At 42.0% G+C, this 26471-nt stretch overlaps 1 protein-coding gene across 9 annotated transcripts in view; it reads right to left on the bottom strand.

Annotated features, from left to right (window-relative positions):
• Positions 1–2355: 2355 nt before the first annotated feature.
• The window catches only part of PPARD (peroxisome proliferator activated receptor delta), a 69672-nt gene continuing 45556 nt past the window's right edge, over positions 2356–26471 (bottom strand). For 7 of the 9 annotated variants that reach the window (XM_058175313.1, XM_058175312.1, XM_058175311.1 and 4 more), the window contains 6 exons: positions 21109–21348; positions 19114–19265; positions 16002–16140; positions 13652–13854; positions 12367–12817; positions 2357–10987 (listed from right to left, as the gene is read on the bottom strand). In XM_058175313.1, coding sequence (XP_058031296.1) covers positions 10740–10987; positions 12367–12817; positions 13652–13854; positions 16002–16140; positions 19114–19265; positions 21109–21244 — 1329 coding nt within the window. In that variant the 5' untranslated portion in view covers positions 21245–21348 and the 3' untranslated portion in view covers positions 2357–10739. Of the gene's footprint in view, positions 10988–12366; positions 12818–13651; positions 13855–16001; positions 16141–19113; positions 19266–21108; positions 21349–22323; positions 22517–26471 lie in introns of all 9 variants that reach the window. The other 2 variants (XM_058175315.1, XM_058175318.1) reach the window with 2 other exon arrangements.

Here is a 26471-nt window from a genome sequence, read left to right as displayed (position 1 = left end):
TCCCCACTTTCCCTTTCCAAGGCAGCCTTCCAAGAGGACCTCTCGAAAAGAGCGAAAGCTTTCTCCTGGCCGTTTTACCACCACCACACCCTCCACGCCGGCCATGGCACGAGCTCAGATTGCCGGCTGGGGATGATGGGCGCTGCAGTGCGATCTCGGGAGAGACTAGGAGGGAAGAAAGAATGACTGTTTCCCCACACCCTAGGATTGGGGAAAACATTGACCCCCCCCTTAGTTGCGGGAGAAGGGTTGCGCTTCAAAGCGGTCGCCTCCATCCATCAATCCATCCTTCCTTCCTTACTTCCATCCATCCATCCATCCTTTTTTTTCCCAGCGGCGGTGCGTGTGTGTGACATGCAAGCAAGGCGTCTCACGAGGCGTGTGTGTGTGTGTTTGTGGTGGGGTCTCGTCCCAGCCACCCACCCACTCGCTCCCTTTCCTCTTCGGAGCGTGGGCTGTTCCGTTCGCCCTGGCCTCCGTCCTCCGATCTCCTGCGCTGGGAGCGGCGGCGAGCCAGCGAGCAACCGGGCACCGCGGACTTTGGCAAGGAGGAAGGTGGGAGGAAGCGGAGCTGCCGGCTGTGGGGGTTGAGGCGTGCAAGAGGAGTGGCGTGGAAAGGCCTTTTGTGTGTGTGCGTGTGTGTGCGCGCCTGTGTGCCCTAGGGAGGAAGCGGAGCTGCCGGCTGTGTGGGGGTTGAGGCGTGCAAGAGGAGCGAGCGTGGAAAGGCTTTTGTGTGTGTGTGTGTGTGTGTGTGCGCCTGTGTGCCTAGGGAGGCGGAGCTGCCGGCTGTGGGGGTTGAGGCGTGCAAGAGGAGTGAGCGTGGAAAGGCCTTTTGTGTGTGTGCGTGTGTGCGCGCCTGTGTGCCCTAGGGAGGAAGCGGAGCTGCCGGCTGTGTGGGGGTTGAGGCGTGCAAGAGGAGCGCGCCTCCTCCTCTTCCTCCACGCTCGCTCCTCTTGCACGCCCCTCAACCCCACCATCCCCCACCCTCTCCGCGTGAAGGTCACCTCCTCCCTCTTCCAGGCGGCGGCGGCGGCGGGGGCTCCGGCGGCGGCGGCGGCGGCTCCGAGCGGAGCGCCACAGCCGGCAGCTCCGCTTCCCTCCCACCGGTCCCAGTCCAGCGAGCGGTGGCGACATGCGGCGCGCTCCGCTTTCACCGTTCGGCTGGATTGGGACCGGCTTGGTCCGCGGCGGGCGGGGAGCCGCCAGCCTTCTCGGCTGAGGGAGGAGGGTTTCCCGAGCGGTGAAAGCTGGATCTTCCAGACTCGCAGAGTTCCAAGCCCCATCATCCACAGGCGGCCGTTGCCAGGGGGCTCCACATCTGGCACACCGGGGAAGGGATGTGGGGGAGCTTCAACGATTCGAAAAGCCGCCTGGCGGAGCTCCAGCTCTGCTCGGGGCGCCTGAAGCCTTCCTACAAGCCCCTTCTACCCACTCCTTTTCTCCCCGCCTGCCCAGCCGTGTAGAGCCAGGGGTTTGGTTGGGTCGACCCGGTAGCCTTCCCCACGCAGCCCGGCTACGCTTGAAGCCCTCAGGCCAACCAATGCAGGGAAGGTGAAGCCGAAACTCCAGCCAAGGTTGCAATTCAAAGCCGCTCGCTCTTGGGCTCATCATCCCAGCGTTAAGCTTCCAGCCGGCAAAACGCCAGGCGTTAGCCCGGCCGTCCCCACGCGAGACCCGGGCGAGCACGGACGGAGGAGCCCAGCGGGTTGCTTTGAACTGGGTATCCTTGCGGCTCTTAGGAACTCGCCGCAGAGAGACAGGACGGGCCAGCTGGGGCCCGGCAGCTCCTCAACCCGCAGCCCTTTCAAGGGGAAACCTCCTCCTCAGCCGAGAAGGCTGGCGGCTCCCCGCCCGCGCGGACCAAGCCAAGCGGTCCCAATCCAGCGAGCGGTGAAAGCGGAGCGGCGCTCGGCATGTCGCTTTCACCGTTCGGCTGGACTGGGACCGGTGGGAGGGAAGCGGAGCTGCCGGCTGTGGCGCTCCGCTCGGAGCCGCCGCCGCCGCCGCCGGGGCCGCCGCCGCCGCCGCCTGGAAGAGGGAGGAGGTGACCTTCACGCGCGGAGAGGGTGGGGGATGGTGGGGTTGAGGGGCGTGCAAGAGGAGCGAGCGTGGAGGAAGAGGAGGAGGCGCGCTCCTCTTGCACGCCCCTCAACCCCCCCACAGCCGGCAGCTCCGCTTCCCTCCCTAGGGCACACAGGCGCACACACACACGCACACACACACACACAAAAAGGCCTTTCCACGCTCGCTCCTTTTGCACGCCCCCCACAGCCGGCAGCTCCGCTTCCTCCCACCTTCCTCCTTGCCAAAGTCCGCGGTGCCCGGTTGCTCGCTGGCTCGCTCGCTCGCTCCCAGCGCAGGAGATCGGAGGACGGAGGCCAGGGCGAACGGGAACACTGCACCACCAGGGCTTCCCCGCGCCAATGCACAGCCCGCCAAGTTTGTGCCGTCCGCCCACCAGACACGGGAATAGGGGCCGGCCTGGGGGCGACAAATCCCGCGAGACCTCGGCGGGCCCGCTCCCCGTCCCTCCCATGGGAGTCCGTTCGGTACCCCCTCCTGTGCGGGGTTCCCGAAGACGTAGACTCGAGTATAAGCCGAGGGGACGTTTTTCAGCACAAAAAACGTGCTGAAAAACTCGGCTTATACTCGAGTATATACGGTAGATCATTTCCTGTAGGTATATCCTGCAATTGTGCAGTTTTAGGATGCATCTTCTGCTTGCACATTTATAAGTAATCAAACATTACATGGATTCAGTGCTCTCTTGCCAGAAATAAATGAACTTAGGATGTTATAATGCTAAAAGTATGGCAGGGGAACGCAGAACAATCATATATTTAAAATAGTCAAATTGTAGGACAGTGATGGATTATCTTTTTGCCATCGGGTGCCAAAAGCGGGGGGAGTGGGGGGGGTCATGCACACACACACATGCCCACACCCATAATTCTATGCCCCCTGCCCTGCGCTCCCCCTGCTTTTGGCAGGTGATGGCATGGTGGGCCTGGTAGGCCCATTTTTTGCTCTCCCCAGGCTCCAGAGCCTTTCTAGGAGCCTGGTGAGGGTAAAAATTGGAAAGGAGCCTGGTAAGGGTAAAAAAACTGGACTATTGCAATGCTCTCTACATGGGGCTCCCCTTGAAGAGCACTCGGAGACTCCAGTTAGTCCAGAATGCGGCTGCACGGGTTATTGAGGGAGCAGCACGGAGCTCCCACATAACACCTATCCTGTGCAGACTGCACTGGCTACCTGTGGTCTTCCGGGTGCGCTTCAAGGTATTGGTGACGACCTTTAAAGCGCTCCATGGCTTAGGACTGGGATATTTACGGGACCGTCTTCTGCCGGCTTCAATCTCCCAGCGACCGGTGCGTTCTCACAGAGAGGGACTCCTTAGGGTGCTGTCAGCCAAACAATGTCGACTGGCGGCCCCCAGGGGGAGGCCTTCTCTGTGGGGGCTCCTACCCTGTGGAACGAGCTTCCCCCTGGACTCCGACAACTGCCCAACCTTAGGACCTTTCGCCGCGAACTTAAAACCTATTTGTTTCGTCTTGCTGGACTGGCTTAATTTTTTAAACTTTTAAATTGATTTATTGGGGGTTTTAAATTTTAGTGATTTTATAGGGTGTAATTGTATTTTAGCTTCGCCAATTGAATAAGTTTTTTATGGGTAGTTCTTAATATTGTATGGGTTTGTTTTCTGTATTTTAACTGGCTGTTCACCGCCCTGAGTCCTTTGGGAGAAGGGCGGTCTATAAATTAAAATATTATTATTATTATTATTATTATTATTATTATTATTATTATTATTATTATTATTATTATTATTATTATTATTATTATTATTATTATTATTAAAATGGTCTTCCCCACTTCCCCGGAAGCCCTCCGGAGGCCGGAAACTGTCTGTTTGCCGACTGCCGGTGGGACCAGAAGGCCCATTTTTTGCTCTCCCCAGGCTCCCGAGCCTTTCTAGGAGCCTGGGGAGGGAGAAAACAGCCTTCCCCCCACACACACCTCGGAGGCTGGAAACAACATGTTTCCTGACTTCTGGTGGGCCCAGAAGGCCTGAAAATCAGCTGGCCAGCACACGCATGCGCGCTGGAGCTGAGATTGCGTGCCCACCAATAGGGTTCCATGTGCCACAGTGCCATAGGTTCACCATCACAGTGCTAGGATTCAAAATATATGAGACCTCAGCTATAGTTATCTTTGTGATGTAAATTTATTGGCACACATGTAAAGCCAAGAACATGAATTAGAAACCTCCAGTTCAAAACTTGCATATCATAACATTTAGGATTCTTAAGGCACTCTTTTGTACTCAAAATGCTTCATACATTCTCTTGCTACAAACATGTCTGGAAGGTAAGCATGTTAATTTTGGGGTATAGAAGCATACATGCATAACTGGGAGAATGTGACTTAGTTCATAGCATTTTTGTCAGATTCAAATCTAGTCACTAACTGCATCCTTCCAATTTATATCTGCTACGGAATAATGCTGATCTTATGCAGCTGTTGTTAAAGTCACTGAAGCAAATCTATGAGATGCTTCCAATATCAGGATCTTTAAAAATACAAAGACATTGTCTAGATAAGAACTTATAGAAATGCCAGTTTTAGGAACTAGTCAGTAGTGTTTATTCATTTCTGTAATTACTATTTATATCTTCAATGTTTCATAATTAAAAGAATAATCTTTAAGAGAACACATCCTGGATAATTAGGACACTTCTACACGGTACTGTTTCCATTCCTTATTACTTCAAAGTATTTGCAAACTAGTCATACAGATGCCCTTCACCTTTGACAACTCTGATGAGAACAAGAAACGGCATCAACCAGTCAGTTCCTTCTCTTGCCAGCTAACAGAAGAGTGCAAAAGTTGTTCATCACACTGAGCTATCCCACTGAGAATCAGTCAGCTTATTCCTTAGCCTGCGCAAAAAAGAAGTAGGCTACACATACTATTCATTCTTTCTCAGTCTATTGAAAAATAATAAAATGTATTCATACCAATAGGTTGATACATGTGGACTTAATGGAAATCTCTGGTCATATCATTTCTTTCTCTTACTACCATTACTTATAGGCACTATTTTGAATAATTCATTATGAGATGAGAGTGGGAATGTGGGAAAGGAACAACGCAGTTTCTTATTAATATATTTCTTAATATATTAGTTATGTCCCCTATTAAATCAGCATGTCCTTAGGTTCTATGCATAAAAGTCTTTAACTGGATATGGTTACTCTACTCACCAAAAAGGCAGCGCAATGGCTCGGCGGTTAAGATGCTAGACTTTTTGGTTGGGAAGCCAACAGCCTGGGTTGAAGACCTGACAGCATCATGTGACAGGTGTGAGTGCCCATTTTCGCCTAGCTCCTGCCCAGTTTGAAAGCATGCGAATGCAACTAGGTAAATAAGTACTGCTTTGGTGGGGAGGAAACAGTGTTCCATGACATCATGCTGGCCATGACGGTAGAAATGTATTTGGACAGCATGGCCTCGAAATGGAGATGAACACCACCCCCTATAGTTGGCAATGACTAGCGGAGTAAAATCTGCAGGGACACCTTTCCTTTCCTTACTCACCAATAAGTTAAAATATTACTTTTCTCCTTTTGTTTTTTTTTTCTCCTCATGCTTCCTTAAATATTTTCCTCATATTTCTTTCAGAACCTGCAGACCGCTCCCATAGAGCCAATGCATATTTCCAATGCATATAGTACGTACAAATAGATCACTGTATATTTCAATATCAGATAATATCAGATGCAGTAGCTATATTATGTATGTCTTTTTGATATTATGTGAAACAGCTACAAGCACTGTAAGCTTGAATTCCTCCAGGAGTCCTGCGCATTCTTAGAAGTTAATTTAACTTATGTACCAAACATTTTCATGCATTGGAAACAATGGATTTCATAAAGCAATTGTTAACAACTGCTTAAGCTAGAAGGGGATTAAACAGTTACCATAAGGTCCCATTTATCCAATTAGATAAGGATCTGCTGCCAAACTAGTCTTATTAAAATGAAAACTGAAGTATTTTACACTTATGAAGCAATATTTTCAAAGTTTTCAATGAAATAACCTGCACAACTATGTAGAATCATGCACTGAAATCACATATATCTGTTCTCAGAAGTATAACCTAGTTTGCTCAATGAAATATCATTTGTACAAATTTTGGAATTTTCTGTCAGCATCATATTTATCAGCTCTTATGTCTGAGCTGAAATTGTAGTTAGTTTGGCCTAAAACTATGTGTATTGAACTGAACAAAGTCTACACAAACAAAATGTTATGGTTTGGATTAACAGCACGTCACACTGACAGCCTCCTGAGGGTTACTGAAGGCTGCTTTATACATGCAGATTGATCTATGTGTATAAACACAAGATTCTGAAACTAATGGCATTTCATGGTATTTGCATATAGGAAAACATTAAGGTACAGTATGTGATCTATTTTATACCTGAAAGTCTAAATTAACGCTAGAGACAAAAATAATCATTTTTATATTTGTACTTCCAAAAGTATATCTTAAATTTGCTTTTGTGTTTCAGGATGCTTCTATTTCAGTTTAAATACAGTTGTTGTTGTTTTTTAAAAAAAGATTCACATTCAGAGTAAAACAAATGAAAACCCCCAAGGACCAGAAATGTATTTTGCCCTAAAAAGATTTTAAGTTTAAAAATTACCATTACTCAAAATTGCATAATACATTGTGACTGAGAGATACTGTTAAGCATTTCTGTAAAATTTGTAACAGAAAAATTAATATGTCCTCAGGGAAGCTAAGGTTAGAAGTAAGTAAAAGAAAAGCTACACTGTAATTGTTTCTTAAATATTTATTTCTATTTTTTATATTGTCAGTCCCTATTTGTTTTAAAACATCTGAAATTTGAACTTCTAGCAAAAATATACATTTCAGTTTGAGGATTGCTACATTGTTCTGCCATCACACTCTCAGCAAAAAAAAAAAAAAAAGGTGCAGACTCTTCTAGTGCTGCAAATATTTGTCCTGCATCTCCTGAGGAACAGCAAGATGCAGGGAAAAGAGGCCTTCAGTAGGAATGGCTAAAATGAAGGTCTAAGGCAGATGCTGAAATATAAAAATCACAAGCCATTTTTTTTTTTAGTGATTTGCCCACCTGTGGCTCCAAAAGCATGAATTCTCATAATAAAACACATTTCACATCACTCCTGCAAGGTAGAGGTAGAACTTCCCACTTATTTCATTCTGGAAATAGAGATACAACAAAAGCAAATGCTGTACATCTGTGCTGAGTTGGAAGAAGAGACTTTGCTTCCCCTTAAGTTAACAAGGAAAACAACATTCTGGCTAGTTATACATGGTAGCTATCATGTCAGATTGATTAATGAAACTATCCTATACACGGAGATCTATTATGGATAACTATTATGGGTTCAACTATAGAAAAACATAGCACTATCGTATTGGCAGTCTGAAATTGGAGCACATGGAAAAACATTTGAAGCAGAAAAATTAACTGAGGGATATTATGGCTGCAAAACAATATCCAAATAATTTATTTCTGCATAGATGAGTACACGGTCCCTTAAAAATGTTAAAGCATTACCACCAGCCAAACATATTTTACCTGTCTCCTACAGGTCTAGTTTTCTGGATTTTTAGGTTGGCTTGCAAAGAAAGGATCAATATTTATAAAAATATATTTCTAAAAAGATACTTTCTGCAACCACAAACATAAAAAACTGGAGAAAATTATAAATCCATTTTTCACTAGCTTCATCAATCTAATCAGAAATCCTAGTTAAATGCACCTATTAGGCAAGTTGTTAACGTAAGTCTATTACCAAAAATATGTGCTTTGGTTGCAAGAGTATTTACAGTTTGCAAAATTGATTCTGGTTTTTGTTAAAAAGTTGATAGTAAATTACCTAGATTATAATAAAATCTAAGCAACATGGGTGCCCAGGTCAAATTTCCATTTAATTATTTCTCTTTGAAGATCACTTGCCTCATGGTTCTTTTAACTCAGGGGTGTCAAACTTGCGGCCCATGGGCCGGATGCATCTTGCACTAACTACGCCCACCTCTGGTTTAGCGACACTTCTGTTTTAACTGATATTGTGAATTGGAGGCTTCCTCCATGTAAAGTTCTTGCTAAACACTGCTTCATAAGTCCCTTTCCCCCAAAGAATGATAGTACTTTTTAAAAAAAAGTTAGTTTGAAAATATTGTTACTTATTAGTGTCATGAATTAAGACTGAAAATTCTTTGTCAATTTCTATATCCAAATCCAGAAATGAAAAACTAAAGTATTATGTAGAACAAGCAGAAAATCTACATGTCAGGACCACCAGCCAATTTAAGTAATTTTTGCATCATTTAAACTTCTGTTGCTGTATACATTTGTAGATGTACTATTTTTGGTATTAATGGTTCTTTTTATAATAATTTTTCTTCTCTGAAAGTTAAGAATCCACTTAACAATGTAGCAAGAAAAACATCACCACAATTACATGACAATGTTCTTAATACCACATGTAAGCACCATGTTGATCTATTCTGCACTCAAGACACATTGGAAGTGACAAAAGAAAGAAGTCCAACAAACTCCACATTACATCGACATGGTGTAGACATAATAACTCCATTATTACTGGCATATCAACGTGACAAAGTCCTCACACCCAAGAATCTTCTATAGTAAAGAAGATCTATGCTGATAAATTATATTAACAAAAGTTATCTGGCACACCTGTGGAATAAAGCAGGAACAATCATGAAAGGAAAAGGAACCAAAATTGTATTGTAACCTAATTCAAATGCTTGGGAAATATTACCATATTTTTTGGACTATAAGACACCGGTGTATAAGACGCACCAAAATTTTGAAGAGATAAGCAAGGGAAAAAAAGTTTTTGCCTTCTCCAGCCCACAGGAGCACTCTGCATGCCTCCCAAAGCTTCTGTGCACCGTTTTTGCAAAAAATGGGCCTATTTTTCGCAAAAATGGGACGCATGGGGCGGGGCTTCGGGAGGCCAAAAATGGCTGTACTAGGTGTATAAGATGCACCAACATTTCCACCCTGTTTTATGGAGAGGGGTGCATCTTATACTCTGAAAAGTACAGTAAATTGTCATGCATTTTTGACAAGATCCATTGAGAAAGAATTGTTAAATGCAGCCCGAACATAGAAAACTTACCATAAAACAATCAAGTTGTCCTTGACTTACAACCATTTCTTTAGTGACCATTTGAAGTTACAATGGCACTGAAGAAATTACTTATGACCAGGCCTTGCAGTTACGACAGTTACATCATTCATATGATCAAAATTTGGGCACTTGGCAACCGGCATGCATTTATAATAGTGGCATTGTTTCAGGGTCATGTGACAGCCATTTACAACTTTCCCAGCCAGCTTTCAACAAGCAAACTCAACGAGGGAAGCCAGAGTCACTTACTGATTGCAATGATTCACTTAACTGTGGCAAAAAAGTCATAAAATCAGGCATGACTCACTGAACAACTGCCTTGCTTAGCAATAGAAATTCTGATCCCAATTATGGTTGTAAGTCAAGGACTACCTGTATTCCTAATTACTGATTATGAAAGGGTGTATAATGTGTTTGTGCTTGTGGGAAAGACACAAGTGCAATTATTAGGAATCCTCCTCTTGAAAAGGACATGATAAGAAGTTGCACCACAGATCACAAAATAAAATACTATTGACTCTATTTACCATCCATAAATCATCCCGATTTCACAGGAATCTGACTGCTGCCTTTTAAAATCTTTCTTACACTGTATTCTCCCCTCCCCGAAAGTGAACCTGATCACTCAGGTGATCAGGATGAATCTTTTTTTCTCAAAGTTTAGACAACATCAAAGCTACTTTAGCTGAAATGAAGGATGCAAATGTGTTTTGGCAGCTATCATCCAAGAGAAAACACCGTTCCCACGCTTTTTCAGACCCAGCTCTTTACCGGGCAAGTACCTGAACAGCGAGGGAGAGGAAAACCCATTTTTCTATGTAAATAAGCAAGCATTGTACTAATTCATGAAGAGCTTCAACGATCTGCAGTATAGAATGAGCAGAGGCATGTAAAAACTCATGTAGAAGACAAGCCTTTCAGCCAGAACACATAATCTATTTTTGTGCACTGAGGTTAAAAACTAAAGGCCTTTCCAGTAAAAGAATTTCTGCAAGGAGTGTTCATACTCTTCATGCAACACTTGGATATTTCTCTGGAAAATTTATATATTCGCATATTTCCTTGTAGTATCCTATAATTTACACTTAGGGCCAGCCAAAATTTTTGAAATATAAAAATAATATGTAACACAATTACAATGAAGTGCTATTTCTGTACCTGCCAATTCAAGGTACTGCTTGCTATATTAATTTGGGCACAATTCATATTTATCTAATATAACAATTCAAGTACAATTTACAGGGTGTGTGTAAATTGCCTCAGCAGTTCTGGAATTGTGCTAAGAGCTGAACTGTAGCAACAAATTAAGTTTCATTTAGTGTATGTTAACGGAAGCTCTCTGGTCTATACCCAATGGTAAATTTCCAATTTTCCACTGTAAGTCACCATATACAGCATAGACCAATCATCTAGTAAAAGTAGTTCTAGTGAAGAAATGGAAGACGCAGGGATTTCTTTGCTAATATACAAGCATTTGCTGGATTCCATGGCTTTCACCTATCTGATAAATATAAGCTGCTCAGTACATGTCCTTGTAGATTTCCTGTAAGAGAGGGTGCAGAGAAGTCTCTGTCTCTGTCTTTTTGATCTTCTGCACCAACTGTGCATGCTCAGTCACTAACTGTCTCAAGTCAGCCATTTTTTGCAGCAACTTAGGAAAGAGGTATTGAATGTCTGGGTGATTAGCTTGTAGATGGAACTCAAGAGCTTGGAGAATATTGTCCTGTATTGCCTCCACTTGTTTAACATTCATTAGGCCAGGGCGGTCTATAAGAAAACAAATACACCAAGTTATTTATAAAACATTTGATTTTGTGACTTAACTTTTTTCAATATTTTTACTTTTTTTTTCTCTTCAGGAATATTTAAGAAATAAATGTCAGGCTACCTTGCCACACAGTATCATGCTTAGGGAGTTTCTTTCATAGAGGAACATTTCAACTGATACTAAATATCCTCTCCTAGACTTTAATATATCTATAGCCTCAGGGGCAAAATCATAATGCTGCTGAATATAAAGGATGGCAGAGAAATTGGGAAAACCATCAAGATTTGAGAACAAAATCAATTTCAAGCAAAATAACAAAACATACGATTGTGTGTATTCCACCCATTATTTCTTCATAGAGGAATATTTTGATTTTTTAAAAAATCATCTTAGACTTCACTTTTTGTATGGAAGTTTTTCTTTTAAAACTATTTTTATCACTATTACAAACAAGTTCCCCAACAGTAAAATTCATTTTCTTTTTCTATAAACAAGAGCATATAAAGTTATCATTTCCTTTAAAGATCAGCAATATGACACCTTAGCTGATTGAAGATGATAGGAACAGTGTTTTCTCCCTCTAAAAGATAATTTTCCTCTACAGTTATAGCTATAATCATTCTTATAATTAACAGACTTTTCCAAATTATACCAATTCATTATAGATAAGAACACCAGTGAAATTTTTCCTAATTTTATTAATTCATAAAATAGTGTCAGAGAAGCTTAAGGATTCTTAGTTCAGATATTACAGTCTGTTTATATCACAATTAAGATTTTGCAATAGAATAACAGTCAAAATTTCAAGAATTAAATGACTGGACTACACTGCATTAATTTCACATCAGTAGCACTACATGTAGCAGTACTTTTTGGGAGTGGGAAGTCCTAGATTCACCCTCAGTAATGAAAATTCAATTGGCTATTTGGACCTTCTCAGCCAATTTTGCTAGGATGCTTTTGTATGGAAACAGTTGAAGAGGAAATGTTATATATGAAGTTCTGGAGGAAGTGCAGGGTATAACAAATTTAGTGGTAAATATATGCTGGTCTATGACCATAATAATATTTGATTAGTATTGAATGAAATTGTTTGGTAATATTTTTACTCCTCTTATGCTGTTAAATTTAATATCACTGATATTAAATTGATTTTATATCCATACATATATTACTCTCATTTTATTATTAATAGCAAGAAAGTTTTGAAAGGTATCAATTAGATTTCTGACATAATTAAAATTATACACCATGAAACTGCTACCCAATATTGTGACATAAACTGACAAGAGAATGATTTATCAGGTGCTCTGAATGTGATCTCTAGCTAAAAGTGAACTACCTATCTCCCTTGCTCAATGTTTTTCTAATCTCTCACCTCCACATAAGATGATGGCAGCTACAAATAGAGACAAGTCACTGTCATCTAGCTCCAGCGCATTGAACTTCACAGCAAATTCAAATTTGGGCTCCATGATTTCGCTGAAGGGCTTACGCAAGCTGCGCAAGAATTCACGTGTCACAAAAGCATTGCCATTGGCCACCAGAAGTCCATCCTTGTTCATGATAGAGGCAAGCATAGCAAAGATAGCCTCATGTACCCCATATTTCAAGAGAGTTACTTGATCGTTAAGGTAAAGGCTGATGAAGCTAGGAATGCTCTTGGCAAATTCAGTGAGCTCCCGCACGGTCTCGACTGATGTACACTGGCAGCGGTAAAAAACATGAACACCAATCTCCTTGTATGGTGGCATCCCATTTATCAGTTGTTTCCACACCAGACCCTTTTCGGCTTGCCACAGGGTATCCATGTCATGAATCACAAAAGGCTATGAAGAACAACATATAAAGTTAGGATTTGGTAATGAGAAACCTGCCGGTAGCCACAGAGGCAGAGTGTGACAATGCATATTATTTACATTACTGATCACTTAAAGCCTCCCCTTTTGGTGCTAATCAACAGAATACAATGTACAAACTGAGAATCAGATTCTTCAGGTAAATGTAGCTTAGTCAAGCCAGGTTGAAAGACATCATTATTTTTTATTATATGTGAAAATATGGAATTATATAAAAATAATAACAATAAAATTCAATTTATGCCTTTATGCCTTTATTAAAGCTTTAAAAAATCTGACTTTCAAATATCCTGAAGACTATCTGTTTCATGTAGAATCAGTCTATCCTGTGGAGTCATCTCAGGTGGGAATACTTAGGATTTCTGTAGGCAGAAGATAAGAAGAGTGGGCCCCCAGAAGGGCTTTCATGGGAAGCTCTGCCCTGTGGAAAAGATTTCCATGAGAGGTCTGATTAGCATGTATCTTGGAATTTTTCACAGGACTGTGAAGTTTCTTTGTGGAGCTTTTGAAACCTAAATATGATCTCTATTAAGTTAGGTTATATTTGTTGGTCATTTCTATTAATAAAAGTTTAATTTGCAGTTTTAATATATAGCTTTTACTGGAATGTAAATTGCTGGCAGTTCATTTAATTACTGCTATCTATAAATATAGCACACCAATTTCACCCAAATCTTTTAAATATTACTCATAGTTTAAAAAATAGCATTTTAAAAAAAAATATGGGTATATATTAATTTATTTTGAGAAGAATGTCTTTCTTGCTTAGTACACTACATAGACCTCTGGAACTGAGGTACTCACAGGGGTGCTACTGGCTTTTCCAGTTAAGATGCCTCGTGCTTTCTTTTTGGTCATGTTGAAATTTTTCAGGTAGGCATTGTAGATGTGCTTGGAAAAGACTTTCAGATCAGCCACCTGCTGATTCTGGCAGCTGATTTCAGTAGCTGTCAGTCCTGCCACTAACTTCCTTTTTTCAGCTTCTGGCATGCGGCCAAAACGAATGGCTAAAGAAACAAAACAAAGCAGGTGGCTTAAAAGCCTTGAGCTAAAAAGGTTAAGAACAGTTATTTTTATTAACATGCCATCGTATCTTTTAAAACTTCTTTTTGTTTGTAACATAACATTATAGAAAAAGACAAATATAAATATATCCGTTTATATTCCATCTTTTCTTCAAAGAGCTTAGGGAAAATATACACAATGTTCCTCATTTTATCATCATAACAGCTGTGAGAAGTATGTTAGGCTGAGAGACAGACTTTAGCTCAAGGTCACAAATAAACATGGGTTGCGTGGGATTTGAGCGGAGGTCATCTGGTTCTAATCTACTGTTCAAGTTACTATGCCCACACACCTGCTGCTCCCTGACAAAGCTTCATTTTTAAATGAATTCATTTTAAGTCAAAAATATAGCAATACCTTTCTAAGGGCATTCTACAAAAAAAGTAAACACATGCAGGGTGACACAGTTAATGATAATTACCTCCCCAAGTACAATGCTGATGAGGAGTGCAAGGTAGCATATCCTATGTCAGCAGGCTTCTCCAGGCAAGCAAAGGCATGTCTTTTTGGTGGAAAGAAACTTTCCATTCTTCTGGATGGGTGCTTTTGTGCTGACTGAAAGGCTGAGTTAGTAGGCATTTTCAAATTTATGGCACAGCAGTACAAACATATTGCTACACACAGGCAAACCTGGGAGGAAAAGTACTACCTACTGCTCTAAAGCAAATGCAATCATTCTGCCTCCTGTCAGCCTATATATCAGCCGGGATCAGAAGATCAAATGCTAGTTCATGTGTCTTCAGTTCAGTATCAACAGTTTGGACATATTGTAGATTGTTGTAGGATGTTAACCATTTCATAGTCAAAAGCAGAGCTTTCACTGCAGTGCCATCTAACCTTAAACGAGGGCCAGTATTCACTGAATTCCCATACAGTGGTCCAATTGGACACTGATTATTCAAATTTTGCTTAGTTGCAACAAGCCTGCATTAAAATCACTGTGTGCCTTCATATAAATACTCTAGGATTTTTTCTTTAGTTTTTTCTTTATGCAATATAGGCATCAACACACGGAAACATACCAAACGCTCTCAAAATGTTTCAAGAAAAGAAACAAAGACGTGCAATTATTTAGAATAATTTTATATAGATTTCATAGGGAAACCAATTTTATTTTTGTTCTGGAAATGCAAATGGACGTAGTCCTTCAGGGGCTAATATTTTGGGATGCATAGATCATATTTTTATTTTATTCTCAAATAATATTTGAGCTTTTAGCGCTCATTTTATTTGATATTGATTTATTAGCTACTGTAATTTTTTTAAGTACCGTATTTTTCAGAGTATAAGACGCACCTTAATTCTGGGGGAGGAAAACAAACAACCGATCAACCCCCCTACCCACATTCCCTCCTATACTATGCAAAGTGTTTTCCTCCCTGAATCCAAAAGCACACCGTGCGGCTGGTGCTACTACCTGAAAATGCTTTCCTCCCTGGTTCCCCAAAGCACATTGGAGGGGAACCGGCCACTGCCTGAAACACGGCTGCAAATTGTATCAGGCCAATGGGCGGTGGTGGTGGAAAGAAGGGATGTTTCGCTTTAGGGGCTCCCAGGCACAGAGAGGGCTTAGGCGGTGGCTCCTCACATTGCCGGGGAGTGAAGTCATTGTGGCCATTGTCTGCCCTGAGCTGCCCGTTGAGTGGCCAGAGGAGGAACCAGCTGCGAACTGTGGGGCTCGCCTTGTTCGCTGGGCAGATTCCCCCACCCCCAGACCGTCCCAAAGAGGCTCGTTACTCAGGCTGTGCCCTGATTCAGATCCCTGCCACCTGGAACTGCCCGAAAATGTGACACACGGAGGTCGAAAATGTCCGAAGGGTGGGGGCTGGTGGGTGGGCGGGACTACATTCGGAGTATAAGACGCACCCAGATTTTCATCTTCTTTTTGGGAGTAAAAAGGTACGTCTTATACTCCAAAAAATACGGTATTTTAAAATACTATGCAGGATAGTATATAAGATGTCTATCCAGAGAGGCATTCCTCAAATTTCTACCCCTTATTAAATTTTATAGTAAATGTATAATTCCTCTGATCTCACTATAACTCTATACTTCACCCCTACCCAGAGCAAGAGGAGGGAGATCTCACCATTGTGTGACATGCCTAGTGAAAGGCATTTCTGAAAGCGGCAGTACTGACACTTGTTTCGGTTCTTTTTCTGAATTTTACAATTCCGCTCACATTTCTCATACTCTAGCTTCATGCGGATCGTGCGACGAAAGAATCCCTGTTGGTAAGTGATAAGACAGATGTTGGAAACAAACAAGATGTTTCATTCTGAGTTTAATAGCCTTTTCAGAATGCCAGGTTTACTATTACCTTAGATCTTAAGACAATATTTTCAGCAATAAGTAGATGCTGAACATATTACAAAAACAAACTTTCTAAGATGAAAATATGCATACATGCAGAAAATAATGATTGGGAGGTAGGGGAGAGAACCTAAATAAATATGTTTAATATATAAAAAGAAGCAGGAATGCAGTTTCACAAGTGACCACCAGATGGACTTTACCGTAAGCAACAAATCCTAACTTCACAACATCCTTGCTGTCTCATCTTTTTTGGTATTACTTAAGATACTATTAGCATTTACCCTGGAAACCATGAGGAACAGAATCTGTTAACAGGTGCCCTGCAGCATTTTAGCCAGGTCAAGTTTCTTCTTTTAAGAAAAAAATACTTGATTAAATTTCTACAAAAAATAAGATATAAATTAATGTCCTACTCACTTCCCATCTTGACTATTGCAACATGTTCTACATGGGGCTGCCCTTGAAAAGCATCCAGAAGTTCAAATTGGTTCAAAATGCAGCTGCCTGCATGGTTTTATGCAGACCCAAGTGTGCATAAGTGTCACCTCTCTTGCAGGAGTTGCATTGGCTGCAGATTTGCTTCCGGGTGCAGTTCAAGCTGCTGATGTCACCTTTAAAGCCCTTCATGGTTTGGCAGCAGGTTATGTGAAGGACTCTGTTTTTTCTCAGTTGCATCCACCAATCCACTAGAGGGGGAAGCAGGGAAATGTTGCGGGACCCATCTCCTAAGGAGGTACATCTGTTGGGACCCAGAAGAAGGGCCTTCTCTACAGTTCCCTCTCCCTGACTCCCTCTCTTTGGAACATTATCCCCACAAAGATTAAACTGGTCCCCACTTTAACACTCTTTTGCAAATCCCTGAAGATCTAGTTCAATCAACAGGCCTGGGGAGCCCAAAGTGGGTTGGAACCCAGCAAGTGGCTCATTTCATTTCTTCTTATTGCTGGGGTGGGTGGGAGGTTGTTGTTTTTGTTCTTTTTATATTTTTATTGTTTGTAAGCTGCTCTTTTGTGGAAAGAGTGGGCCGCCATACAAATCCTCTAAATTATTAAAATAAATAAGTAATAAAAAACCTAGAAAAAAAGAAATTAAAAAGGAAAAACAAATATGGAAGAGGAAGGTACAAAGGAATAAGGAGAAAAGAAAAGAAACAGAAAGGTAACTTCCAACTTTCTTTGATTCAGTTACAAATATAAAATATATTAACCGTTTGATCTAAAATTCAATATTAAGATTTCTATACTAATAAACCATTCTAGCTCTAAAATCCCCAAATCAGTATAGTATTTCTTTTGGTTCTAAGAAAAAGTCCAAAAGTGGTTTCCACATAGAAACAAAGCTAGACAAAATCTTTTCTTTAATCAAGATAATTAATTTTGCCATCTCAGCGATTTCCATTAACTTCACCGCCCATTCTTCCATTGTTTGAATCTGTGAGTCTTTCCATCTCTATGCATACAAAGGTCTTGCTTCAGTTATCATGTACACAGCCAGGCTTAATTTCTAAAAGTGATCTCTACATTCTGAGAGAGGAAAGATTCAATGAAAAATAAGAACAACAACAAAAAGGGGACTTCCACAGTTTCTAGTTCCATCTTTCCCACCCTAGAGAGTATTTGTTGCTCAGAGTTAAACTGTGGCCTCCTTGGTGCTTTCTTATCTCGATTGTTTTCTTGCAGATGTTTCATCCAAATTAGGCAACATCATCAATGCTAATAATAAAAAAGAACCAATTAGAAAAAACACACAAAACTATCAACATCTTCAAAGGAATAAAATTCACAAGAAGAAAGCAACAATCCTCTCCCTTTCCTAGATATTCTCAGCAGCAGAGGCAGTGATGGTAAATTAGAAACACAAGTCTATTGAAAAAGTGCCCACACAACCCAGGTGCTACTCAAGAGATGCTTGCCTATTTAGACAAACATAAACACACTGCAGCAACCTTGAACATTGGAAAGAGGAAACTATACAATGTCTTCCAACAAAATGGATATCCCTGTAGCTTTATCAAAGAGTGCCTGATCATTCAACATACCATAGCTCAACCAACACAAGCTATGAAAAGCATAAAGCATAACACTGTCATATAGCAAAAACATATCAGAAACCACCAACAGACTATTATGACCACATGGCATCATCGTAGCACACAAACCAACTAAAGCCCTCCAAAACATCCTAAGTAAATCAAAAGACACAGCACACCCAGGAGAAAAAAACAGGAGTCATCTACAACCTACAGTGTAAGGATTATAACAGTCACTATGTAGGACAAAGAGGTAGAAGATTGGCAGAACACATCTGTGAACACCAACCAGCAGACAGAAGACATGATGAAAACTTGTTTATTTCACAACACATGGACAGAGTCGACCATAATTTCAACTGGAAAATTGTGAGCAATTCTAGATCAAAAATGTCCAAAAACACCACAGAATTCCTGCAGACCTGCTATTCAGATAAATTGGCCATCAACAAGCACATAGAGTTAAACATCTATATACCACTGAAAAGAGACAATCAGAAAGCCCAAAACACCTCCTCCCCAACAATGAACACCCATATGAGCAGAGATTAACACCAAGATTAACACTAGACCAACAATTAAGAAATAAACAATACCCCAATCAAGGAATTACCAACACAAACAAGCTAACAGTAAACAACAGTTTAATCAAGAAGCCACCACACTCCCACCAACACTGGCAGGACAAGCCACTAGTATATAAAAATAAGAGCAAACCTCACTCCCTTTTAGTACGGATGATGTTGCCTAGTTTGGTAATGAAACATCTGCAAGAAAACCTCCAAACTTAGAGAACACCAAGGAACCCACAGTCTACCTCTCATAAGGTTATATCTAATCTCTGTGTTGTCCTTACCTTACAACCTTCACATGCATGTACCCCATAATGAAACCCTGATGCCTTGTCACCACAGACTCTGCATTCCACGTTTAGGCTTCCTGAATTTGCCTCATCACAGCCCATCTGGAGTTGGTCCAACAGAGAAGGAGAAGAACTCTGGGAAAGATCTATCAGGAAACAGAATAGAGAAGGTATTACATTGTAATTTTGCAATAAAGTATAGGTAGTCCTCTGATTATGTTCATTCATTCAGTGATCATTCAAACTTACAATAGTGCTGAACAAGGGGAGTTATGACCAGTCCTCAAAGTTGCAACTAGTACAACATCCCCATGGTCCCATGATTGCGATTTGGGCACTTAGGAACTGGCTCACATTTATAAAGGTTGCAGCATCCTGCAATCACTTGATCATCATTTGAAACCTTCCCTGCCGGCTTTTCACAAGCAAAATCAATGGGAATCTGACAGGAGGCCACAAGTCAATCACACTGCTTTTTCCTACGGTTACATGATCATGTTTTGCTGTTTTCCAGCAAAAACTGCTCCAATGGATAAGCTGTATTTAGACATATGACCATGTTAACGATCATGTTCACTTAATGTCCATGATGACTCAAATTACAACCAAATTTCCATGCTCAATTGTAGTCATATGTTGACGACTGCTGTTACTATATGGCAAACATTGTGGTTCAAAATCTGGAAGCAGCTATTTTATAGGGAAAATTCCCCATCTTTGTGTCCAACAATTTGAATATGGGTTTGCAACAAAGCTTGGCAGCCACTAAAATATTTTTTTCGGAATTATATTTACTCTTTCATATTCTTTTCGACTTTTATTTAAAGCTTGCTGTTATTATGTTTTGACCCATATATTTTCATATCCTAATGTGTAATGTAGCATAACAATAAATTCAGCAGATTTTTTTTGTACAAGCAAATGATTATATAATATGAACTTAATCCAATATTCTTTCAATTGGATAAGAACAACTCCTTTTTTACTATAAAAGGTAAAAGATAATGTCTGTATACTATCACTCTATCTACCTATCTACCTACCTAATCTATCATCTATCTCTCTTTTAAGATGGCTTGTGTGATCAAACTGCAGGAATTTCAATCAGTGTTGCAAGAGAAAATATTTTCTTCACTATCCATGGTATTTATTTCTTTGCTTTCTTGGCTATCCATGCTATTCTCCAATAACAAATTTCAAAAGCATCAATATTTCTATCCTGCTTCTTTAAAGTCCAACTTTTTCTTCCATAGAGTATGAAGGAGAAGATCCTCATCTTCACAATTCTGATCCTTCTAGTTATACACACATCTCAGCATACGAAGTCTTTTCCAAGGCCTTCATTACTACTCTATTAAATGCTAGTCTGATATATTTCTTTATTGATGGTCACTTTACTACTGATAGTCGAGCCTAAAAAAAGAAGCAATTGATCACTTCAATAAATTCATTATCAGTTGTAATGCTGGCTGTGGTACCTGTTGTCATTATTTTAATCTTTATATTTTTAGCCCTGCTTTTTTCACTATCTTTCTTGATTTTTATTACTTAAACTTGCAGTTTATTTACATTTTCAGTTCTCAGAGTAGTGCCCTTAGCATTTGCAATAATGACAGATCGGATAAGGATGAAGGTCCCAATTCTCCCTCACAAAGGGCCTGGCAAAGAGCCAAGTCTTCAAAGCCCTTCTGAATAACAGCAGTGCATCCAGATCTCGGGGGCAACCTCATTCCAGAGGGCAGGTGCCTCTAAAGAGAAAGAACGCTTCCAGGTTCCTAAGGGACCCAAAGCACATTAAGTGGGCAGAACAAAAATAAAGGAAAGTTTCTTAATATATTTGAGAGCTGGGAATTAATACAGGCTGTAATAAATTTTCTTATAAGGAAAATGTCATCCCACTGGGGTGTAAATTACTGGGGGAAAATATTTAACACATGTCCATTGCTCCTTTAAGTGTCTCTAAGGCATTAATATCGTTTTCCAACCTACCTGTATACCTGGCAGATGGTGTCGAATTACCTAGACCTTCATTTGGTTCTGAGGTTCCACTTACTGCCATCACTGTCTCTTCCTTTTCCTCCTCTTCTTCCCTGACTTCAGGTACTTCCTCCTTTGACTGTTCCATAACTGATCACCTCCCTTCAATGCCAAGACTGCAGCCCCTGTCATAGTTCTGGCATCATCCACGTCTCTCTGGAAATGGGCCCCTATCAGGCTGTTCCCGCTAACCTTCATGAAAAAGAAGAAAAACACATCGAAGGGCCTTAGAAGTTTAAAAACAATGGTGCTATTTGTATGTGAAAAAAATATGAATTCTATCCTCGATGCAAATTGTCTTAGTATTTCAAATACAAAGAAGAGAAAGGCCTATGGATCGTGTTGATTTGATACTGCAAAAGAAAGAAGAAAAACAGAAAGCTATGGAAGATACTTCTAAACTCTGTCTGTGTGGCACTGCACTATTCACAAAAACATGCCCCCTAAATAGAAAATAAGACTATAGAGCAGGGGTAGTCAAACTTTTTATACCTACTGCCCACTTTTGTATCTTTGTTTTCTAACCGCCAACTGGTTCGGGGAGAGATGCGTGAGCTATTCTTGGACGAGGCTCTTCTGTTTGCAGTCACACTATAGCGCCATTTAGTTTCACTTACGTAACGTGAACTAAACTTATGCGCGGGCAATACAAATAGTATATTTTCAGAAATTTAAATCGTCACAGGGAATTTCATGAAAATCTAATGCTATGAAAAAATTTTCATTTAAAAAGTCAATTAAATTTAAAAAAAAAAGGGAAGTGCTTCAGTATCAGATACAACCCTTACCGCCCACCATGAAAGCTGGAATGCCCACTAGTGGGCGGTAGGGACCAGGTTGACTACCACTGCTTTAGAGGGTGGGAGGCTAACACCTGCCACTACTCTAAACTTTCTATAGATGGCACGGAGCACGTGTGAGTAGATTTCCTTGAAAACAGACTACAGGTAATATATAAAAGAGATAATTACACATATGGCTACCAAATATTCTAATTGCTAAAACTACTATCTCCAACCACAAGAATTATAGATTCTTGCTCTTATGGACTTCTTGGTGCTCTCTGATCGTAGCTGTTTGCTTGCAGATGTTTAATTACCCAACTAGATAACATCATCAGTGAAAGTGAGTGTGGCGTTTGCTCCCTGTTTATGTATAGTAAGTTACCTTTCCAGTGTTGGTAGAAATATTGTTTTCCCCCTTGTAGTTTATTGACCATTGTTTTCTCATGTTTGCTTCGTGTTATTTATCTTTCTTTACTTCTTCAGTTTTTTTTAATTTCCTCTTTTAAATTCTGATTTTTTTATTTTTGTATTCTATCAATTTCCTCTGATTCTAGCGGAAGAAATAAAAATTATATCTGAAAAAAAATAACTTAGTAAAAATCCTAGTTTAGCACTGTGTAATAAACATGAATTACATCCATTTAAATAAATCTGGGACCTTACAGAAGACTTTTTAAAAAATCTAATCCAATAGATTTATATGTGAATCGTTTGTCTTTTCAAATTTATTTATTTATTTATTTATTAATCCAATTTCTATACCGCCCTTCTCCCGAAGGACTCAGGGCGGTGTACAGCCATATTAAAATACAAAAATACACATAATATAAATAACAGATTTAAAAAACATTTAAAACTCCAGGTATCGGGGAAGCTGATATGCCACTACACTCTCAACAACCTTCGCCAAAAAGCGAAGGTTGGAGACTGGACAATAGTTCGCCAATACAGCTGGGTTCAGGGAAGGCTTCTTGAGGAGGGGCCTCACCACCGCCTCTTTCAATGCGGTGGGAAAAATACCCTCCAACAAGGAAGCGTTGGTAACTCCCAGGAGCCAGCCTCGTGTCACCTCCCGTGTGGCCAGTACCAACCAGGAGGGACACGGGTCCAATAAACATGTGGTGGGATTCAGCCTACCCAACAACCTGTCCATGTCGTCGGGAGTCACAGGATCAAACTCAGCCCAGGTAATGTCCACAAGACTCGGCCCCGTCATCTCGCCCGGATCTATCCAATCAGCGTTCAGACCGCTCCGGATCCGAGCGATTTTATCAGACAGATACTGTACAAAATCCTCAGCACGACCCTGCAAGGGGGTCCTCCCGAGCCTCCTGCGCGAGCAGGGAGCGGGTCACCCTAAACAGGGTGGCTGGGCGATTATCTGCTGATGCGATAAGCGCGGAGAAATAATTATGTTTCGCCGTTCTTATCGCCACTAGATAGGTCTGAATATGTGACCTAACTAGTGTTCGGTCGGATTCGGTGCGGCTGGACCTCCAGATACTCTCTAGGCGTCTTTTCCGGTGCTTCATCTCTCTCAGCTCCTTGTTATACCAAGGAGCTGGTCGAGTTCGGCGCCAGGTCAGAGGCCGCAAAGGCACGACGCGGTCCAAAGCCCCGGCGGCCGCCTCCTCCCAGGCGGCCACCAGTTTTTCGGCCGAGTCGTGGGCTAATTCCCCAGGAAACGGCCCAAGCTCCATCAGAAACCTCTCCGAGTCCATCATACAAATGATATGTATATACAATTTATCTGAATAACTGATATAAGTTTATTATTTTTCTTACTGCAGCTTTATAAATTATCTATTTTAGAGATCAAAAATGGTACTTCTTTAATCTTTGGCTCAGATGATTATTTTAATTTTCTTTTGTTATGGAAAAAGAGAAAAATTCATAGCCTTCTATGGTGCCTCGTAATGGATACTGAGGCTCCATTCACATGCAGTGTTATTTTTGGCTTCACCTCTCATACTTGCACTGAAGCAGTGGTGAAATCTGCACCGGTTTACTACCGCTTTGTTGGCTGCGCATATGCACCATGCACCAAATGTGAGGTGCACACGCACAGTGCACACCAAAAGAAGGCATGGGGTAAGTAGAACAGTGCGTGGGGGGGGGTGATCAGCTGTGGTGCGCTATATAGCTGAGTCCTGCAATCGTCAGAGCCTTTTCTTTCACTCGCGCGGCTCAGCTGTGATCATCAGAGCCTTTTTTTTTTACTTTTAAAAGCCATTTTTACAACCTATTCCAACCATTCGGGCGGGAAAAGCGAGCGAGCCGGAAAGAAGCGGCAAGCAGGCAAGCGGGTGACTGGGTGGGCATGGGGGGGAGATTTTTGCTATCAGTTCTCTGAACCACCCGCCACCATCAGTACCGGATTGACCGATCCGGTCCGAACTGGGAGCATTTCACCCCTGCACTGAAGGAAATATCACATATAAAAGAGAAACCATTCATCATGATTTAGAAACAAGTGCTTGATTAAAAAGGCTATATAAAATGAATGCAATAACTTCAGGACGAGCATCCAATGCATATTAAGGTAGATTGAGATGAAACTAGACATAGAAAAATACATATTAAAATACTGATATTATACAAGAACTACTCAGTCTCCTATTAGAGTATTTTCATTTTTTAATTCATCAAAGCAATATAACCTATATTTCAGAAAGAATTTACATACTGCATGTTCCCAGCTTAATATGATTCCAGGACATTCCTTAAAATGTTTCTATAATGAGTAATCTATTCATTTGAGCAAACAGAAAATAAAATTAAAGGTTGCTATCTGCAAGTTATTCTAGTATCACACTATCAATCCCATTCTGAAATTCTAACACAATCAGTACAACAAACTAATCAACTTCTTCAGAATACTTGTCGTAACTGTACAAAGTATGACAAGTCTCCAAATGACAATTGGTTACTAAGAAATGAGATATTAGTACTACTACTATAGGACTCATTATAGGTTATAGCAATAGCATTTAGACTTATATGCCATCCCCAGAGGGATGCCTCTGGTGGAGATGTGCCCACCGGGTTTCCGGGCATTTCATCAGCCGAGGGCCCAAGGTAGGGGTGGAGGGGTGGTGGTCATTATTAGGGAGAGTCTAGAGCCGATGGAGGCCACTGTATCTCAGATAGCTGGTTGTGAATCCCTTTACGTGAAGTGGGGACGTAGGGTGCAGGTGGGCTTGTTGATCACGTACCTGGCTCCTTGCTGCATGACAACAGCCCTGCCCAAGTTGCTGGAGATGATAGCCGGGTTGGCGGTTGATATCCCTAGGCTTATGGTCGTGGGGGACTTCAACCTGCCATCAGCCGGTATGTCGTCAACGGCGGCTCGGGAGTTCATGGCCTCCATGACGGCCATGGACCTGACCCAATTAGTTGACGGCCCCACCCACGTTGGGGGAAACACACTGGATCTGATTTTTGTTTCTGGACAGTGGTTGAGTGATCTGGATGTACGAGAATTAGCTAATGAACCTTTGTCATGGTCAGATCACTCTCTCCTTCGTCTGGACTTTCGGACCACCGCTCAACACCGCAGGGAGACGGGACCAATGCGTTGGTTCCGTCCCAGGCGACTGATGGACCCGGAGAGGTTCCTGATGGAGCTTGGGCCGTTCCCTGGCAATCTGGCCCACGGCTTGGCCGGGGAGCTTGTTACGGCCTGGGAACAGGCCGCGACGGGAGCCTTGGACCGTGTCGTGCCTTTGCGGCTTCTGACCCGGCGTAGGTCTCAACCAGCTCCTTGGTTCTCCGAGGAGCTGAGAGAGATGAAGCGCCGGAGAAGACGTCTAGAGAGCGCTTGGAGGTCCAGCCGTTCCGAAGCTGACCGTACACTAGTTAGGTCTTTTACCCAGACCTATCTAGTGGCATTGAGGGAGGCCAAGCGGGCCTATGTTTCTACCCTCATTGCGTCAGCAGAGAACCGCCCAGCCTCCCTGTTTAGGGTGACTCGCTCCCTCCTACACCGGGGGGGGGGGGGCGATGATCCGTTACAGGGTTGTGCAGAGGATTTCAGCAGGTATCTGTTTGACAAAATCGCTCAGCTTCGGGACTGTCTGGACCAAAATTGGGTAGTTTCGGGCGAGATGACGGAGGCTAGTCTTGTTGAGACCATCTGGGAGGAGTTTGATCCTGTGGCTCCCGAGGACATGGACAGGTTGCTGGGACGGCTGAATGCTACCACATGTTTATTGGACCCGTGTCCCTCCTGGTTGGTGCTGGCCACCCGGGAGGTGACACGAGGCTGGCTCCAGGGAATTGTCAACACTTCCTTGGGGGAGGGTGTTGTTCCCACCGCCTTGAAAGAGGCGGTGGTGAGGCCCCTCCTCAAGAAGCCCTCCCTGGACCCGGCTGTTTTAGGTAACTATCGTCCAGTTTCCAACCTTCGCTTTGTGGTGAAGGTTGTTGAGAGTGTGGTGGCACATCAGTTACCCCAGTGCCTGGATGAATCTGTCTATCTAGACCCGTTCCAGTCCGGTTTCTGGGTACAGCACAGAGACAGCTTTGGTC

Source organism: Ahaetulla prasina, chromosome 3 (assembly GCF_028640845.1).
Source record: "Ahaetulla prasina isolate Xishuangbanna chromosome 3, ASM2864084v1, whole genome shotgun sequence".
In the NCBI taxonomy this organism is placed as follows: domain Eukaryota; kingdom Metazoa; phylum Chordata; class Lepidosauria; order Squamata; family Colubridae; genus Ahaetulla; species Ahaetulla prasina.
The sequence above is the reverse complement of the archived record's forward strand: the minus strand, read 5'-3'. Positions and strand labels throughout refer to the sequence as shown.